The 19820-nt window shown below is 40.5% G+C and overlaps 1 protein-coding gene across 3 annotated transcripts in view; it reads right to left on the reverse strand.

Moving 5' to 3' along the window:
• WDR70 (WD repeat domain 70) overlaps positions 1-19820 on the reverse strand; it is a 160106-nt gene that overhangs the window by 103134 nt on the left and 37152 nt on the right. For all 3 annotated transcript variants that reach the window (XM_075079540.1, XM_075079539.1, XM_075079538.1), the window contains exons 6-7: positions 13079-13138; positions 1166-1299 (exon numbers count right to left, since the gene is read on the reverse strand). In XM_075079540.1, coding sequence (XP_074935641.1) covers positions 1166-1299; positions 13079-13138 — 194 coding nt within the window. The remainder of the gene's footprint in view (positions 1-1165; positions 1300-13078; positions 13139-19820) is intronic.

Genomic DNA, 19820 nt, shown 5'->3' on the forward strand with positions numbered 1-19820 from the left:
AACCAGACAAGTCTCTCAAAGAGATCAGAATTGCGTAACAAATCAAAGCACACTTTTTATTTTCCTGATTTTTCACAGTTTAGAACATCAGTAGAACCCTCTTCTCTTTGGTCCTTTTCAGACTAACAGCCCCAACTTTTTCTCATCTTCCATTATCTGGACTCTTGGTACATCTGTAACTAGTCATACACATTCTAACCTTCCAAACTGACCAAAACTCAGCTGTAGCATTTTAAAACAATAATGATTAAAAATAGACATTCTAAGGACTACCTACTGCACATAATTAATTCCAATCTCCTTTTTAAGTGTACCAAAGTATCTTACAAAGTGCACCACATTAGAAGGTAACTTGCTAGAACAACTGTGTTATTAATTTATGAATGTGTTTATCTAAAAGTTCACTGTGCATGAGACATGCAATCCTTTTGAAGGAGATCCGTATTCCAGTTCTCTGGAATAAGTAAATGAACAGAGTTCATTTACTGCTGAACTAAAATGAACAATATGTACAGTATGGAAATCACTCTTTTAAATATGCTTCCTGTATTTTTTTTATTTCTTTATATATATTAATACATAAATAAATGTAAATAAATACACAGCTTTCTTTTCTTGAAAAAGGCAATACACTTTTACTTTTTTAAAATGCACACTACGTAGCTATTCAATCATCAGTGCAATGCAAAGGACCACTGCCTCAAAAAATAGAGGATTTAATTAAAATTAGAAACTCTCCCGTCAGAAATACTGGCAGCAACTACAGAGGCTCTCCACAAAAGGGGCAACTGTTTTAACTTTCTTCTCCATTAATTTGATAATAAGCAGAGTACATATGGAAAGTGCATTCCATTAATTTTGATTACAACTATGAAAGTCAACCAGTTTCTCTGAGACGTTCATAATCTATTTGCCGATACACCATTAACAATTTCATATGCAAATTTACCTGTAGCTTTCTAAAAGGGCAAAATATGGAAGTCATTGGAAAAAGCATGAAAAGACATAAGCAGACAATTTCTGAGGTTCACACTCCATTTACCGTAATAAGTACAACGGGATACAAAAGCCTTTTGAACAAGCTATCTTACAAGGCTTTTGTGCATTCTGTCAGAAGCTTAACACAAGCATTTTCTTAGGTGAAGAAGGCAGTCTTCATGCCTACCATTCACAAGGCTGGAGTGACCGAAAAGCTTGGAGAGAAGCATCCATTCCAGCAAAATCCCAAAATTTAACATCGTAGTCATATCCACCAGTTATTAAACGGGCACCTGAAGGATCCAACCCCAAAGCAGAAACCTAAATAGAAAAAAAACTTTTTATTTTTTTTCTGCAGTTTTTCAGATGTCACCAAAATACAAAATACTACTAACATAAACAATATAATGCAGTGTGCTAGTTTCTTCATAAAATATGTCAGCTATATTTTGTTTTTAAATTTCCACTACCTTGTACAATGTCTGAGTACTTTGGAAGGGGTAGGAAGAATGGAAATGGAAATTACATAATCTGAATAAACCACTGAAGACAGCTGAGGAAAGTTAGCGTACAGTGTTTGCTTTCTAATCATCTCATTGCAGAATCTGGATGTTTAATTTCCATGAAGAAAACTGTACTCTAGACTTTTCTCAAAAGTACAAATAATATTTCTAGCAAGATATTGAAATGCCACTTAATGCTCATCAGTTTAAGATTTTGTGCTAGTTTATTCAAGGCAGTTCATGTGCATAAATGTATATACATTTATGTATATTTATGTATACATGTATATGTATATACATTTATATACATATATGTATATACATATAAATGTACATACAAGTTTATACATAAAGTATAAAATTGATTAAAAAACAAATCTGAACTTGAAAAAAATATATTATTTCTACTAAAAAAGCCCAAAAAACCTTACAAAACCCCATTTGTTTTATATATAAAACTAGCTGCTTAAAGCTACTCAGAACTTTGAGGAAAGAATGCATAATGCTCATTACTCTCATTTGTTATCCTCAAATCAAAGGTTGATTAAAATGGGATTTTTAGTGAAAATCCTACTTTAATACTCTATTTGAAGAACTCTATTATAGTAGTGTTCACCATTTGGAGAAGTGAGAATAACAGAAAGCATCTCTTTGACTAAACATCCTTTCATTTACCTTCAAAATTATGTCTTCTCTATTCTCATTTGTGAAAATATTATCTATTACCATGATTTCAAGCATTAATACAAGATTAGCTGACAATGTGCTAATTTGTAAGTCAAGTAAAGAGATTAACTCTCCAAAATTAAGCCATCTACATGAGATAGTGTTGAAAAGTTATGTCAAAAACTGTAAAACAAGTATTTATACAATTACTTAAAATTATACCCAACCTAAAATGATAAAATGACTGAAAAAGTTTTCATGAGAAGATAAAAGTCATATGAAATGCATGCTTAGGTTTTAACCCCTGGAACAGAATTTAAACTCTATTAAGCATTTCAAGTTATCCATGGACAAAACCTAGGCTCTAACCAGAAGACGACTTTTAACGACTGGATAAACCTGGATCATGCCACGTACATAAGATAGGTAATCATTAGGTTCAGAAACCCTTTCACGACAATGAAGACTGTCTTCAACACAAGAAAATAAAGTTATAAGAGTAATAATAATAATCATAATAATTAAAAAAAAAGTTCTAGAAAATGCCTGGAAAGGAAGTGATGAGTCAGAAAGCTCTAAAGGAAAAAAATTAATCTTATCCTCCACCAAGAACATTCAGACTTATAGAAGACTGTGTGGGGAGACAAGCAACCAAACAAACAAACAAAAAAAACCCCTGTATCTATAAAAAGAAGAAGGAAAAGCCTTAATTTCTGAGTGAAAGATAACACTTGAGAATAGTGTCCTGGCTATAGGCTAGCAATGCTGAACTTCGTCGGGGCCAGGGATGGGGGAATCACGCCAATTACTTTCAAATGCCTAAACCTGTATTAAAAAGCCAGATATTGATGTATAAAAATTACACTAATTTGCATGTAAGGATGTTCGTCTTATTTTCTTTACATGTATACATGAGAAGTAGTGACAGTCACTATGATTTAACGCAGACACAAGTACCACCAGAAAAACCTTGTCTCAAAAAAATGTATCAGTCTACTACTGTACTTTGTTTTTAAAGCTTTAGTATATGCACAGTGTTATGGAGACATTTTAAACCTACGTAAACTGTTGAATAGTTCCCACACAAAATATTGTTTAAAAAATGGAATTTAGCATGAGATATTCCGTCCTCCATGCCCAGCTGAAAAATTAACTTACATAAAATTAATGTTTCAATAAGAACACCAGTTATGAATGGAATTTATTTTTTAAGATGATCAATTTCTTTTGCAAAAATTAATGTTTCCTTATATGAAAGTATATGGGCTTCTTTTGAGTTTTCTTTTTCCACTTTCATGTAGAAAAGGTTTACTTAGTTATTTCTTTTTTTAATCAAAGACTCTTTTATAGTCATCTTCTCCTTAATGCTCATGCTGCTCTTCATGCTGGTACCTCGCTCCATTTCAAATATATGGTGCCATCATACAGCCAACAGTTTGAAAAAGTACTTTCAAGAAAACCAGGATGTTGCAGAAATGATGCTGCTGTTCAACAGGCAACTGACTCCTTAATCTAATTGTCCTGTTCTATTTTAGAGGCATTCACTTGTAGGAATCTTATCTTTTAGCATAGGTCTCAAACATCATTTTTCTAAAGAATGCAAACGATCATCAGATGTCCTAATCCAGTGTCCCCCAAAAAATTCTAATCTACAGTTACTAATATATTCAACATTTTCCTTTTTACTTCCCTGAATCAAATGTTTAAGTGTACTGCTTTGTGCTATCCCTAAGAACGAATTAAACTCCACTTAGTGATTATGTCATTGTGACATACTTAATTTTTTAAATTAAACAGATGCAATCTCTTATGTGTTTCCAAAAAAAATGACCCTTTTACCATTTAAATGCAAATTTTGAACCCCTTTCATTTCATTCATAATTTCTAACATGCAGAAAAACTGGACATCTCCAGATTAATCAGTTAATAGACTCAGGTGTTCTATTCTACAATAACTGCTATAGGAAGGAATAGCTGTGATACGAGATGTTAGAAAGCACTGTTCAGAATACCTCTGATTATGTGTTCTTTCTTATACCCACCTATGCATAAAAATGGCAGGAGGAAAAAAAAAAATATATATATATAACCCTGAAGTTTCATTGGGAACAGTAACTCCTATTACAAGCAAGGTGACCAGGAAATTAATCAGGTTTCTGGAAAGACTCTCCAGCTCGGGAAATCTTTTCTGAGACTTTTCAGCTGCACAGGAATAGAGTCATCATCAAACCCACATTCATTAGATTGAAAAGGTACAAATGGGATACAGAAGTTTAGCTGAAATACAGTACACTGTATGAACATAATGAGAAGACTGTATTTTAAAACATTGGGGTGAAACACTGGTATCAAAATAACAAGTTGCTCCCATCCTCCTACATGTGCAATGACATGGTTAAGTAGTTTCATTATTCTAAAACAAACAAATAAAACAAAATTATAGTCCTCCTACAGGAAAGCTGTTTTTTTTCAGTGATATGTTTCATTCACTGCATCCAGTCCCATCCAACTGTACTGTATATACTCACGTTATAATTCACCTGGGCTCCAGGTGATGACAGCTGCATTCTCATGCAGTCAAAATACCTCAGAAGTCTCACAAAACTGTAACTTCCACTTTACAAAGCCTTTTAGTTAGAAATAACGTGACCTTGTGCTTTAAGACGACATCAGGAGATTTATGGGTTTAATATAGAGGAAAATAATTCAAAAGATTTTTCATAATAAATTATGTTAGGAAATGTATTCAAGAAACGTACTGCAGAAGCAATTACTGTCACATGTAAAATTGGAAACTGGTTTGCACTAGTACACTAGTATGCAAATCCTAATATGCATAGAAATCAGTATGTGAAGAAGTTCCATCCACTGTGTGCATAAAAATTTACTTTTGTTTACTGTAACACAAGTTACAGTACACGCCTTAAAAGAATATTTTTCTATTTTCATTTGTAACACAGTTTTAACTTCTTTTCTCTCCTCCATGTCCCTATGTCTAGCACTATGATAAAACAAATGGGTAAGCCTTATTACCCCTCCACACTCCAAGACCAGAAAGGTTGATGCCAGATCAATGAATAAACACTTCTGAAAATACCTATTTCTGGAAGCTTATTAAAAACAAATTTATCACCTTTATTGTTAACAGTAAATTCATTTAAAATGCCCAATAAATATTGATAAAATAATTCTTTAAAATTCAAATATTAAATAAAAAATTATTGCTGTTGAATGTTTTCATTTCAGAGACACATTAATTTAGTAAGTTTAATATTTAAAGTAATTATTTAATATTGTTGGCTGTTAAATTATTAAGCGTATGATTATAGCAACTACATAAACAGAAAATGAATCCATGAGTTTTCTAAAAACCCAATACAGGAAAATTATACATTTCCTTAGATTGTTTAAAATGTCATGAAAAAGCATTTTTCTCAAAACATTTTTTTTTTTTTTCTTTCCTTCCCTGCCCCCCTCCCCCCCCCCCCCCCCGAAACTTTCAGGAATGTCATGAGTGAGAATTCCATTAACTACCTGACAGTGCTTTCATGGGGATATAATACCAGTAAAAGAAATTCTAGTAATATTTTCTTATTGAAGCCTAAGTCATGGCCCAAACTGATGATGATAAACAGCAGCAGTATGGTTTTTTTTTAGTGACAAAACAAGAATATGGGGAAATGATATGGGAATATACTGGGGGCTATTAGTGGCCGGAAAATAAATTCCATTCTGTAAAAGTCTTCGATCAATCAGCATATAAAAGCAGTTGAATTTGTGTTGGAAGACGAGATTATCCACAGATAAAAATATTGAGTACAAAGAATTGAGAGTTCCAGGTCGGACAGTGGTTCTTTAAAAGAAAGTGAAGGAACAATATTGGAGGTGAAACCTAGAAGCAGTCAAAGACAAGGAAGAACAAGTTTTCAAGAAATTAAGAATGGTGTATACTATGCACTTAAAAGATTTAACAAGGATGAATGAGACCTGTATTCAGCTACAAAGAAGTCTGAGAAACTTCAGGAATAACACTCTCTTTGAAATCCATGACCAGTCAAAGAAAAGTCTACTTTAGGCTTATGTCTGGATGTGCTGGTTTTGGCTGAGAAGGGGTTAATTCTCCTCACTGTGGGGGTCAGCTACCTTTCCAGCTTCCCGCGCTCTGCCGCGTGGCGTGGCAGGGGGGGCTGGGAGGGGCAGGGCCATGGTGGGGGCGGCTGACCCCGACTGGCCAATGGCAGGTTCATTCCATACCATGTGACACCATGACCAGTATATTGAGGGGGAGCAGTGGCAGCGCGGGGGGCGGCGCGGCGTCGGGTCGGCGGGCGGCGAGCGGCTGCGGCGCGTGCGGTTTGTTCCGGCGGTTCGTTCCCCCTCTCCCCTCCCCTCCCTTCCCCCCTCCCCCGGGGCTTTGCGCCTCTCGTTGTTCTCCTTCACATTGCATTTCTACTGTTGTTTCTTTTAATTTTCATTATTAAACTGTTCTTATCCCAACCCACGAGCGTTACCCTTCTGATTCTCTCCCCCATCTACCGGTGGGGGAGTGAGCGAGCGACTGTGTGGGGCTGAGCTGCCGCTAAACCACGACAGTCTTTTTTGGCGCCCAACGTGGGGCTCGAGGGTTGGAGATAACAACAGCTGCTGGTCACAGCACCATGTTGTCCTTTTTGCAGTGGGTGTTAAAAATCGGTGTTGGTTGTTTGAGTCTGCTGTGTTCTGCTGTGATTAGTAATGTTTTGCCTACGAGATTTGTTATACAAACACTCGTTTTCAGCTTTACCTGGTATTTGGGGTTTTTGCTGAAACCGTTACTGTACTTCGGATACCACCTTGTTGAGGCAATTAGCAATTATACCTCCTCCTCTGAGAGATTTTATATGGAGGAAATACAGAATAATACCTTTGCAACTTTGTTCTATGATGTCTGTGCCTTTGTTACAACAACGTTTTTGTATCTTGAACATCCTTGGGTGGTTAAGGTGCAGTCATTGTTAGTTTTTGGGCATGTTGTTTTGGTTTTGACTAAGCAACTTAAGAATATCACCCAGAAATCTGCCCCGAGGCTTGATAGTTACGAGTGGCAGGGCATGTGGGATAGCATGGGCAAATACCTAGGGCAGTGGGCACCCCCAGTGTTTTGGAGTTTCACCCCCGAGCAAGTGCAGAATCCTAAAAAACTAGTAGAATATTTGGAGAAAGTATGTTGTTACGCTGGGAACTCCAGAGAGACACAGATAACTGCAACGTGCTGGGGTCTGGCCCATGCATACCGAGCCCTGCTCAACAGTATTCAGTGCCCCCAGGGGGAAGAGAATGTCTCTGGATTGAAATGCAAAGTGACTGGCACTGTAGGCAATCCAGCCCTGACAACAGGCACTGCAGCCACTCAAACCCCCACAACAAGTACCGGAGCTAGCTCAGAAAATAAACCCGTACCAGTATCAGTTGCCCCCATACACAAGACGAAATATTGGAAGCGGACATCAACTCGTTTAGAACGGGATGATGAAGAACCAGGGCCATCGCGGGGAGAGGAGGGAGAAGTAATAAATGAAATAGAGACCACCCGATCCCTGTCCTTAAGCGAGTTGCGAGATATGCGAAAAGATTATAGCCGTCGTTCAGGTGAGCACATTGCCACCTGGCTGCTCCGATGCTGGGATAATGGGGCCAGTAGCCTGGAACTAGAGGGAAAAGAAGCCAAACAATTGGGATCCCTTTCTGGGGAAGGGGGCGTTGACAAAGCAATTGGAAAAAAACCACAAGCCCTCAGCCTCTGGAGGCGACTCCTGTCTGGAGTGAAGGAAAGGTATCCCTTTAAAGAAGATGTTACATATCGCCCAGGAAAATGGACAACTATGGAGAAAGGCATCCAGTATCTAAGGGAATTAGCTGTGCTTGAGGTGATTTATGGTGACCTGGATGATCAACGGTCATCCAAAGATCCAGATGAAGCCGAGTGCACACGACCCATGTGGCGGAAGTTTGTACGGAGCGCACCATCTTCGCATGCAAACTCATTGGCAGTGATGTCCTGGAAAGATGACGAGACACCAACGGTGGCAGAGGTGATAGATAGGCTCCGGGATTATGACACAAATATCTCTTCCTCGCTTGTCTCTGCTGTGGAGAAACTATCCCAAGAGGTCCAGCAACTCAAAGAAGATCTGTCCTACTCCCCACCTCGACAGAGCAGTGTCTCAGCTGTTAGGAATAAGCGTCCTTTGGCTCAAAGAAGGGGATACACACCACGGGCCACCCTATGGTTCTACCTGCGTGACCACGGAGAGGACATGATGAGGTGGGATGGCAAGCCTACTTCGACCCTACAGGCACGAGTACATGAACTGCAAGGAAGAACAGTCACTCAGGGAGGCTCTTCCAGGAAAGCTGCTGCTCCAGTTTCCAGCGAGCAAGTCCCCAGACAGAGGAGTAGAAGCGCAGATTTTATTTCTAAGTGTAATAGAGGGACTCCTGATTCACATTTACAGGAAGTGAGTTGTGACTGCCATGATCAGGACTAGAGGGGCCCTGCCTCCAGCCGGGTGGAGGAAAGGGATAACCGGGCTTACTGGACTGTGTGGATCCGATGGCCTGGCACGTCCGACCCACAGGAGTATAAAGCTTTAGTGGACACCGGCGCACAGTGCACCTTAATGCCATCAAACTATATAGGGGCAGAACCCATCAGCATTGCTGGAGTGACAGGGGGATCCCAAGAGCTAACTGTATTGGAGGCCGAAGTGAGCCTAACTGGCAATGAGTGGCAGAAGCACCCCATTGTGACTGGCCCAGAGGCTCCGTGCATCCTTGGTATAGACTACCTCAGGAGAGGGTATTTCAAGGACCCAAAAGGTTACAAGTGGGCTTTTGGTGTAGCTGCCTTGGAGACGGAGGAAACTGAACAGCTGTCTACCTTGCCCGGTCTCTCAAAGGACCCTTCTGTGGTGGGGTTGCTGAAGGTCAAAGAACAACAGGTGCCAATCGCCACCACAACAGTGCACCGGCGGCAATATCGCACCAACAGAGACTCTCTGATCCCCATCCATAAACTCATTCACCAACTGAGGAGCCAAGGAGTCATCAGTAAGACCCACTCACCCTTTAACAGTCCCATATGGCCAGTCCGGAAGTCTAATGGAGAGTGGAGACTAACAGTAGACTATCGTGGCCTGAATGAAGTCACTCCACCGTTGAGTGCTGCTGTGCCAGACATGCTAGAACTTCAATACGAACTGGAGTCAAAGGCGGCCAAGTGGTATGCCACAATTGATATTGCTAATGCATTCTTCTCAATCCCTCTGGCAGCAGAGTGCAGGCCACAGTTTGCTTTCACATGGAGGGGCGTCCAGTACACCTGGAATCGACTGCCCCAGGGGTGGAAACACAGTCCTACCATTTGCCATGGACTGATTCAGACTGTACTGGAACAGGGAGAAGCTCCAGAACACCTTCAATACATTGATGACATCATTGTGTGGGGCAGCACAGCAGAAGAAGTTTTTGAGAAAGGTGAGAAAATAGTCCAAATCCTTCTGAAAGCTGGTTTTGCCATAAAACAAAGTAAGGTGAAGGGACCTGCACGAGAAATCCAGTTCTTAGGAATTAAATGGCAAGACGGTCGTCGTCAGATTCCAATGGATGTGATCAACAAAATAGCAGCCATGTCTCCACCAACTAGCAAAAAGGAAACACAAGCTTTCTTGGGCGTTGTGGGTTTTTGGAGAATGCATATTCCAAATTACAGTCTGATCGTGAGCCCTCTCTATCAAGTGACCCGGAAAAAGAATGATTTCAAATGGGGCCCTGAGCAACGACAAGCCTTTGAACAGATTAAACGAGAAATAGTCCATGCAGTAGCTCTTGGGCCAGTCCGGGCAGGACAAGATGTAAAAAATGTGCTCTACACTGCAGCCGGGGAGAATGGCCCTACCTGGAGTCTCTGGCAGAAAGCACCTGGGGAGACCCGGGGTCGACCCCTAGGGTTTTGGAGTCGGGGATACAGAGGGTCTGAAGCCCGCTATACTCCAACTGAAAAAGAGATATTGGCAGCATATGAAGGGGTTCGAGCTGCTTCAGAAGTGGTTGGTACTGAAGCACAGTTGCTCCTGGCACCCCGACTGCCAGTGCTGGGCTGGATGTTCAAAGGAAACATCCCCTCTACACACCATGCAACTGATGCTACATGGAGTAAATGGGTTGCACTGATCACCCAGCGGGCTCGAGTAGGAAACCCCAGTCGCCCAGGAATCTTGGAAGTGATTATGGACTGGCCAGAAGGCAAAGATTTTGGATTATCACCAGAGGAGGAGGTGACACGTGCTGAAGAAGCCCCACTGTATAACAAACTGCCAGCAGATGAGAAGCAATATGCCCTGTTCACTGATGGGTCCTGTCGCCTTGTGGGAAAGCACCGGAGATGGAAGGCTGCTGTATGGAGTCCTACACGACAAGTAGCAGAAACTGCTGAAGGAGAAGGTGAATCGAGCCAGTTTGCAGAGGTAAAGGCCATCCAGCTGGCCTTAGACATCGCTGAACGGGAAAAGTGGCCAGTGCTCTATCTCTATACTGACTCCTGGATGGTGGCAAATGCCCTGTGGGGCTGGCTGCAGCAATGGAAGCAAAGCAACTGGCAGCGCAGAGGCAAACCCATCTGGGCTGCCACATTGTGGCAAGATATTGCTGCCCGGGTAGAGAAACTGGTTGTAAAGGTACGGCATGTGGATGCTCACGTCCCCAAGAGTCGGGCCACTGAAGAACATCGAAACAACCAGCAGGTAGATCGGGCTGCCAAGATTGAAGTGGCTGAGGTGGATCTGGACTGGCAGCATAAGGGTGAACTATTTCTAGCTCGGTGGGCCCATGACACCTCAGGCCATCAAGGGAGAGATGCAACATACAGGTGGGCTCGTGATCGAGGGGTGGACTTGACCATGGGTATTATTGCACAGGTTATCCACGAATGTGACACATGCGCTGCAATCAAGCAAGCGAAGCGGGTAAAGCCTCTGTGGTATGGGGGACGATGGCTGAAATATAAATATGGGGAGGCCTGGCAAATTGACTATATCACACTCCCACAGACCCGCCAAGGCAAGCGCCATGTGCTTACAATGGTAGAAACAACGACTGGCTGGCTGGAAACATATCCTGTCCCCCACGCCACTGCCCGGAACACTATCCTGGGTCTTGAGAAACAAGTCCTGTGGCGACATGGCACCCCAGAGAGGATTGAGTCAGACAATGGGACTCATTTCCGAAATAGCCTCATAGACACCTGGGCCAAAGAGCACGGCATTGAGTGGGTGTATCACATCCCCTATCACGCACCAGCCTCTGGGAAAATTGAAAGGTACAATGGACTGTTAAAAACCACACTGAGAGCAATGGGGGGTGGGACATTCAAGCACTGGGATACACATTTAGCAAAAGCCACGTGGTTAGTCAACACGAGGGGATCTGCCAACCGAGCTGGCCCTGCCCAGTCAGAAATCCTACATACTGTGGAAGGGGATAGAGTCCCTGTAGTGCACACAAAAAGTATGCTGGGCAAAACAGTCTGGGTTCTTCCTGCCTCTGGCAAAGGCAAACCCATTCGTGGGATTGTTTTTGCTCGAGGACCTGGGTGCACTTGGTGGGTGATGCGGGAGGATGGAGAAATCCGATGTGTGCCTCAAGGGGATTTGATTTTGGGTGAAAACAGTCAATGAACTGAATGGCACAATGTGAACTGCTATATAATATTGTGTGTCACCTCTGTGTTGTATCAATGATATCAGAGTACGAGCCTCCCAACCCATGGAAGATCAACTATGAAACAAGCCGTGCAGCAGTGATGGAACGATGACTGACTCGGTATGCAGCAACCCAACGCCACACACCATCTCTCCCACCCGGAAAGACTGATACAACAGATGGAGCCCAGAGTCATGGACTGCGTGAACTCAATGGACATTTTAATGGACATTTTACAGGGAAGATCCATGAACTAAGGGAATGATGTCTGTGTATTATGTTAAAGGATGGGAAGGGGAGGGGTGGTGGTTGGTACGGTTGTATTGCATCATATGGGACCTGGGCATGGTGTAAGTGGTATGGAATAAGGGGTGGAGAATGTGCTGGTTTTGGCTGAGAAGGGGTTAATTCTCCTCACTGTGGGGGTCAGCTACCTTTCCAGCTTCCCGCGCTCTGCCGCGTGGCGTGGCAGGGGGGGCTGGGAGGGGCAGGGCCATGGTGGGGGCGGCTGACCCCGACTGGCCAATGGCAGGTTCATTCCATACCATGTGACACCATGACCAGTATATTGAGGGGGGGCAGTGGCAGCGCGGGGGGCGGCGCGGCGTCGGGTCGGCGGGCGGCGAGCGGCTGCGGCGCGTGCGGTTTGTTCCGGCGGTTCGTTCCCCCTCTCCCCTCCCCTCCCTTCCCCCCTCCCCCGGGGCTTTGCGCCTCTCGTTGTTCTCCTTCACATTGCATTTCTACTGTTGTTTCTTTTAATTTTCATTATTAAACTGTTCTTATCCCAACCCACGAGCGTTACCCTTCTGATTCTCTCCCCCATCTACCGGTGGGGGAGTGAGCGAGCGACTGTGTGGGGCTGAGCTGCCGCTAAACCACGACACTGGATTAGGAAGGTCTAGCCTCGAAGAGGAACTCTAACAATTGCAGAGAGTGCATCTGACAAGGAGGAAGGAAAAATGAGACTATAAGTGAGTCAAATGGAGCCACATTTGGGTTATCATAAGAAAGCGAAGAGGCAGTCCTAAAACATACTTCCAACTGCAATAACAGAAAAGCTAGACTAAAATAACAAATTAAGAAAAATAATTAGCTTCTTGAACTTTAGCTAACAATAAGTATTTCTTAACTTATTTCACGGACTGTCTCAGTTCTAGAAAAACAAGAAGTGTTGAAAATGTGTTATCACTTACTGTTTTTGTCCCATGCTGGAGTGTAATTTCATGAGAATCTGGAATTTTCTTGACAGGGTTCTGGAAAAAAATTAAAATCCACCTCTGTGAAGATATGGCTATGACAGGAAAAACAAACAAACAAACAAAAACCCCAATACTGCAATATATATAAAAATAAGAAAGGTTTCTCTCACACCAGCCATAACCTGAGGAGGAAAAAGCAGGGGGAAATGAGAAACAAGGAACTGATTCCACATTTTTATTTTCATGGATATACCCCTAAAAATATGAAGAATAATTGTTAAAAAAATATGAGACTACAATAAAAAAGAACAAAAACAGGAAAATATTTCCTATTTATTCCTTCTTTAGAAAACATTCATTCTTAATCACCAATATTTAACAATCTTGAACTGTGATTTAGTCAACCCATCATTATTACACAATGTCTTTTCAAATAAACAGACTCTATGAAGTTAATGAAATCAATGAAAAAATCTATAAGTTCATTACAGGAGCTAAGTTATCTATGAGGTTTATTAAGATCATGGACTGGCTTCCCACTCCCACTTGTGCCATTATCCCCAGCTCTCATGGGTCTTCACAACTACCACTTTGATGGCAACAATAACATAGTCAATGTAATTCAGGGAATTTTATCTAATATCAACATACAGATTGAAGGCAATTACAGTTTCAAACATCTAACACATCACACTAACAGCTGTAACACAAATACAAAATGATTTAATTTACACAGAAAGAAATGTACTGAAAGTACTCAAGTGATTGTAGGTTCTACAAAGGTCATTTGAATAATTCTTCTCAAAAGCTCATTTGTAAGCTTCCTAAAACAGATGTAATCTATCAATTTGATGCCCAACATCTTTGTTAGAGTTTTCTGTTGCCAAAGTCTGATTTTAAAATAATTTTTAAGCACAATTTATATTATACATTATATTTCTTTCCTTATCTATCTGGGACAATTCCTTCCCCTTTTTCCATGCTTGCCACAAAGTCTCTAGCATCAGGCTGACTTACTTTATACTCATTTTATCCTGCCATTCTATCAGCTTTATTTCTCCAATAAAAATGAAACTTTCATTATCTTTGGTTTAGCCAAACCCACGCTTCTTTTAACTTTACTTCTTGCCACTAACAGCAGCTCCAATTCCCAAAATACCTGTGTAATTTCTTTCCCTTTTCACACATATATACACAGAGATAAGCCAGCAGAAGGCTCATGCCGTTTTCACATTCACAGCATAGGCACATCTTCGATCGTCACAGGTGTTTGAAGGGGAACGCAAATATTAGCATGGAAATCATATATGCACGTGAGTAAAAAAATGTTTATGGCACTCTGGTCCATGCTAGGTTTGAAAAGGTAACAGAAAAGGTTTACAAATAGCTACACGTGATATTGTGAAAGGTATAACCCACATAGCATTGAGAGACTTCCACAGACTCAGTGGTTTACAAGTTGAGAAGCACATGTAACCCAAAATTCTGAAGTGAAGATGTTATTATGCGAATAAGTTTATTGTTCAATTGACACTATAAGGCACGCAGCCAAAGGTATAATTATAATATGAATTAAGTTTCCCATGCCTCATCATTCCCTGCAATATGAATTAAGTTTCCCATGCCTCATCATTCCCTACACCCGTACTTACCATCTAAGGACATACCATAAAAACGAAAGTATGAAAAGGAAACAGCTTCTAAGATTCATACTGCCATCACCCACAACAGAAGATGTACTACGAGTGTGAATCAAAGGCTTTCACAGAAACCATCCGTTAGTGGAAGGAGAAAGAGCATTTTGGTCATTTTCATCTTAACCACTGCAAGGTTGATATTTTGTATTCCAATCCACTTACTGGAATATTATATGGTTGCTCATTTCATATACCTTACCACAAACGCAGGTATTATACATCTATGTTGCATCCGCACTGAATTTGATTTTGGAAGGGTATCTTTACAACTTTAAGAGGTCTTTCTATAATTAATATAATAATTAAATTATTAATAAGCAAAATGTGCTGGAACAAACTTGTTTAATTACTAGCTCCTCCAGATGACAATAATCCAATCCCTCTTTTAATGAGAGAAGCAAACCACTCACATAAAAACTGTTCTGGCTACTTATCTCTGAGGGAGAACGACAGATAGCAATACATTCTGCCACCTGATAAATCAAACAGCCTGAGCGTAAAAGTCAGACATTTGGCAAGTGCTAGTGGTGCTACGCTCTGCAGTGTCCAAGGGATGCCTGACAAAGTAACCATTTAGACTATTCAACACAAAAAAGAAGACAAAAACATCCAGGAACATATCTTGCCATAACATCTTCAAATCAGCCAAACATTTACAAAAAAACAAGGTGGCTTATTCTATTTTAGTAACTATGAACTTCCCAAATGACTGAGAATGCTATAAATATCTCTAACCTGCCTACAACAAATTCCTATATGCACACATAAAAATCAGATGCAACTACCACTTCTCCAGTTATTACATTCCAAAGAATAAGGAATGCCATAAAACCCTTTTTTCACGCTCGCTTTGGAAAATATAGTTAATACGTTCTATGCTGATTTGAACACAAGGATCCCACGTACAGTGGAGTATAACTGCGTCTGAAAAGAATGAAAAGGTAGATTTTGCCCAAAGTCTACCTGCACTTCCAGGTTTTCCAGTTGTTGCTTTGATTTCCGCTGTTAAGCTTACACAAATTGATTTTAATATTTCAATAATGCAGTTCTAGAAAATTTGTATTGTAATTAAAACCAGACGAGTTGAAATCTTTACAGGATTTTTTGTTGGTTTTCTTTCCTTTTTTTCCCCCCCTCTTTTTAAACCATATCAGGAAAAGGCAATATGTTAAATTTCTTTCTCTTTTAGCAGAGCCAAAGAAAAAGTTTTGGTGTTGGCATATCTCCTAATATTTTTACAAAAATTCTCAATTCCATGGCTTACATAAGTTTTATTAACGTTAAATCTGTGAAAGAGTGTATTCTAGGAGTTCACAGTTTTTCTCAAAAACGAAAAGTCTTACCTTTTAAAAAATTTCTGCAAAGGGACACTGCAAGTCAGGCATCACATCTGCAGTTTGCAGTTACATTTTTTCAGGGAACTCCAGCCGCAGTTGACTGTTAAGCTCCTGTGCCTGACAACACTCTTTATTCACTGCACCGCTGTCCCTAAATATTGTGGATTTTTTTTCTTGTTCCTTTTGGGAGCTTCCTTATCCTCAAGCAACACTCAGAAAATATGCCACTAAAAAAACACAGGCTGAAACTAGGTCAGAGTCTCCAAGATCTCTTAAGAAAAATTAAAGACAAAACCAAAAAATCCAATAAACCCACGATGCAGAGCAAGCCAGAAAAGTGACAGATTAGACACAAAGAGGAAAAATTAGTTAAAAATCTAGATTTCTACATATTACAAGATATCCTTCAATATCCTTGGAATTGTGAAATAGGCAATAATAATCATTGGGACTTGGCAGAAGACAAAGTGATACAGGAGGTGGGAAAAGAATGGGCTATTATCTTTATGTTAAACAATTAGCTTGAGGAGAAAGTTAGGTCCTACAGAATTAATAAAAAAATTCACTAAACAGTATCAGAGGAGTTTACAATTAAAAAATACGTCAATCCTTACCATCTCTTAGTCTTTCTAATAGACTGACCATCCAAAAGTCATTTTAGAATTACTTTAGTATGACCATTAGATTATGTTCACAGGCCTAAACGGGTAAAAGCAAAGACTATGAAAACAAAACGTAAATTCCACAATGACATATTCTGCTGTTCTCACATACATGGTAACTGCAAACTGCACTTGGTGAAAAATAAATCCATCCACTAGAATCCAGCCTCTCCCCATCCTAAAAATACCCCTACAACTTAGAATATAGGTCCTTGAATGATTTACCTTTTCATGGCCCAAGCAGAGAAGGGCAGAATGATGCGTTTATGCCTAAAAATACCTCTACTGCTCTGTTTGCAGAGGTCTGTATTTCACTAAATGGAAACTATCCTGTGTGAAAGAGACTTGCAAGCTATAGGTAATCTTTCACACATCAGGCCTTTAAATGGGACCTTTTCTGGGCACCCACAAGACTACAATATAACTGAGGAAACAATAAATTTTTTTCCTCTCTGTTTGCAATTGTCCTTAGATTCCAGTACAGAGGATCTTGCCTTTCTTGAGGATTTCAAGATCGTATGTTGCCCTGGAAGAAAATACAACTTTCCTTTTCTGGATAGTTCCTGTGTTCTTAGAGGTCCCCCAAAATGCTACACTTGATGGAGACTTGAAGAGACTCCTCATTTGTGGGAGCAGAGCTATGGTGCAGCATGAAGAAAAAACATGCAAAACTACACCTAGTTAAAGTAAAGATGAGCACTTTCCCTGTCTTGAGCAGAAGAGGTTAATGTTGGCTTGGCTACTAGTTACTTTAAATACCTTAAGTGCTATACTAAAAAAATCCCTTCTGCTAGAAGTGTAAACACTCACACCCTGCTCTTTCGCACCTCTGGTTTGGTACACTACACGTGGAAAATACCGCTTGTTCATGGGCAGGAATGAAGAGGAGGCAAGAGCTACACTTCACAGAGATTTCTCAATTTCTGGTGAAACTGCAGGTTTCACAGGATAGATTTAATGCAGTCTGATGCAGATCATTCCTGCCTCACTAGAAGACAGACCGAATAACGGGGTTCCTAAGGGACAGCAGGAATAGCTGGTAGAAGTGGGAGGAGAACAAAAATCCCTATTATCAAATGGTGATGGAACTACCTTCAACCACTTAAGAAACCACAGCAATTCAAACTCCCAAATGAAGGACTCCCTGCAGAAAACCATGCTTTAATCATCCAAATCCCAGGCATTCTGGCAATTAAGAAAAAATAACTTTCTCTTTTCAAGCATTTTGTTTAAACATGTTGTGTTCATATTTTAAGTTTTTTTAAAGCCTCCTCTCTTCCCCTCCAAAATGACTGTACTGCATGGAAAAGGAAATGCCACACTGCTGGGGGTGAGGGTGGGGGAGCAAGAAAGTTTGAGAGTCTTTGAAAGGCTTTTATTTTAGACTCCAGCATACAGACTAACTGAAATCTGCCTTGTGACCACACAGTAACAATTTTCCACATCTTCCATTCTTCTCCACAAAAGAGTTCAAAGTAATAAGTGTGATTAAAAAAAAAGAGTAACCAAGAGTGGCAGGAGTAGTTAAAAAGAGACATGTAATGTCTTCTAATAAAAATGTTCTGTGCTGTAAATTCTGTAACACATTGAAATAAAAATTTTTTGCGATATTTTAAGAGTAAAACAAGTGGGGAGACTCATCAACGATCACAACACAAAGGATGGGATTTCTGACATGGTACTTCGCAAAGCAGAGAGGTACAACACCACAAGCTCTTCAGTTTAGACAGACACAGCACTACAGAAAACCACTGAGTTGTGCAGATAAACTGTTAGAACAGTATCACAGAAGTCCAGTCAGTCCAACTGCTGCAGTATCTAGGCACACAGCAGAAGGGTTTACACTACTTTTATTTTAGAAGTTAGAACAAAAAAGCAACTCATGCTTATTGTTACTTGCTAGTTTCTCTATCAAATGTGTTCGGTTTGCAGGTCCCAGTGTTCTCTCTCTCCCAAACCCACCCCAAACGCTTATCTTTTCAGGGGAAAGAAGTTACAGAAGTCCATCAAACTTAACAGGGGGACACTTGCACAATCTCCCTGTACTGCCTTCAGAGCCACAAACATGCAGTTTTTCCTTCCTACCTCACATCCAACTTTGACAGACACTACTTCTGTCTAAGTTAATGAAATCAAGAGACTATCCCAGTGATGATAAACAGAGAGAAGAGAATCTTGTTCCATCCTTCAGTATAGAGACTGAAACACTATTAGAAGAAAGATAAAAGGGTGCAGAGGGGAGTATTTCACAGATCTGGAAGAAAACATGCCTCATTCCTCTTTTCAGACTAGAAAAATGTTTTAAGCTGTTAGGCACCCGCTGAATTATCCATGACAGCAGTGAAAGCTGAAGACAGGAATAGAAGTTTAAATTGGTTTTCTTCTGTTCTTTTTTAAACTGATTTTGCAACCAAATACACACTGATGTTCTGTTCCACAAGTTATTCTTCATGCACTGCTTAAAACCATACTACTTATAAAATAGGCAGGTTTTCCAAGTCACAATTTTTTGTTATTTTCCTCCATAACTTAAACTGAAAATAAATCTCTAAGATATACACTCAGGTTGCACAACTGTACACTCAAGAGAAAGACGGAGTATGAAAAACCACAATCTGCGAGATGGGTAAGGTGCTGGGTAGAAACATTTGGCGGTTTATAGGAGTGCACTATCCACAAACTTGCATGCAAAAGGAAGCATCCAGATCTGAATGGATGTTTCAACAACTTTTAATTTCCTCTCTTTTAGGTGTTAGAGTTGACAGATGTATTCTGATGCGAACTTGCACGTTATTAAACTCAGTTTGGCCCAGGTTCATATAATCTGAGTTTCTGAATGTGATGCATCTAAATATGGAAAACACTTAACTCAGACTTCCTATACAGCCTTCAAAAAGAAACAGGTAACTCCAGAAGAAGAAGAATCGGTGTATAAAAAAATGGAATCATCTGGAGACCTCTCCTCTGCAAGCATTATTCAGGGAGTGCAATTGAATTCCTAATCTAGGTGCCTTGATTAGGTTGGATGAATCAGGGCCTA

This window comes from Phalacrocorax aristotelis, chromosome Z (assembly GCF_949628215.1).
Source record: "Phalacrocorax aristotelis chromosome Z, bGulAri2.1, whole genome shotgun sequence".
NCBI classification, from domain to species: domain Eukaryota; kingdom Metazoa; phylum Chordata; class Aves; order Suliformes; family Phalacrocoracidae; genus Phalacrocorax; species Phalacrocorax aristotelis.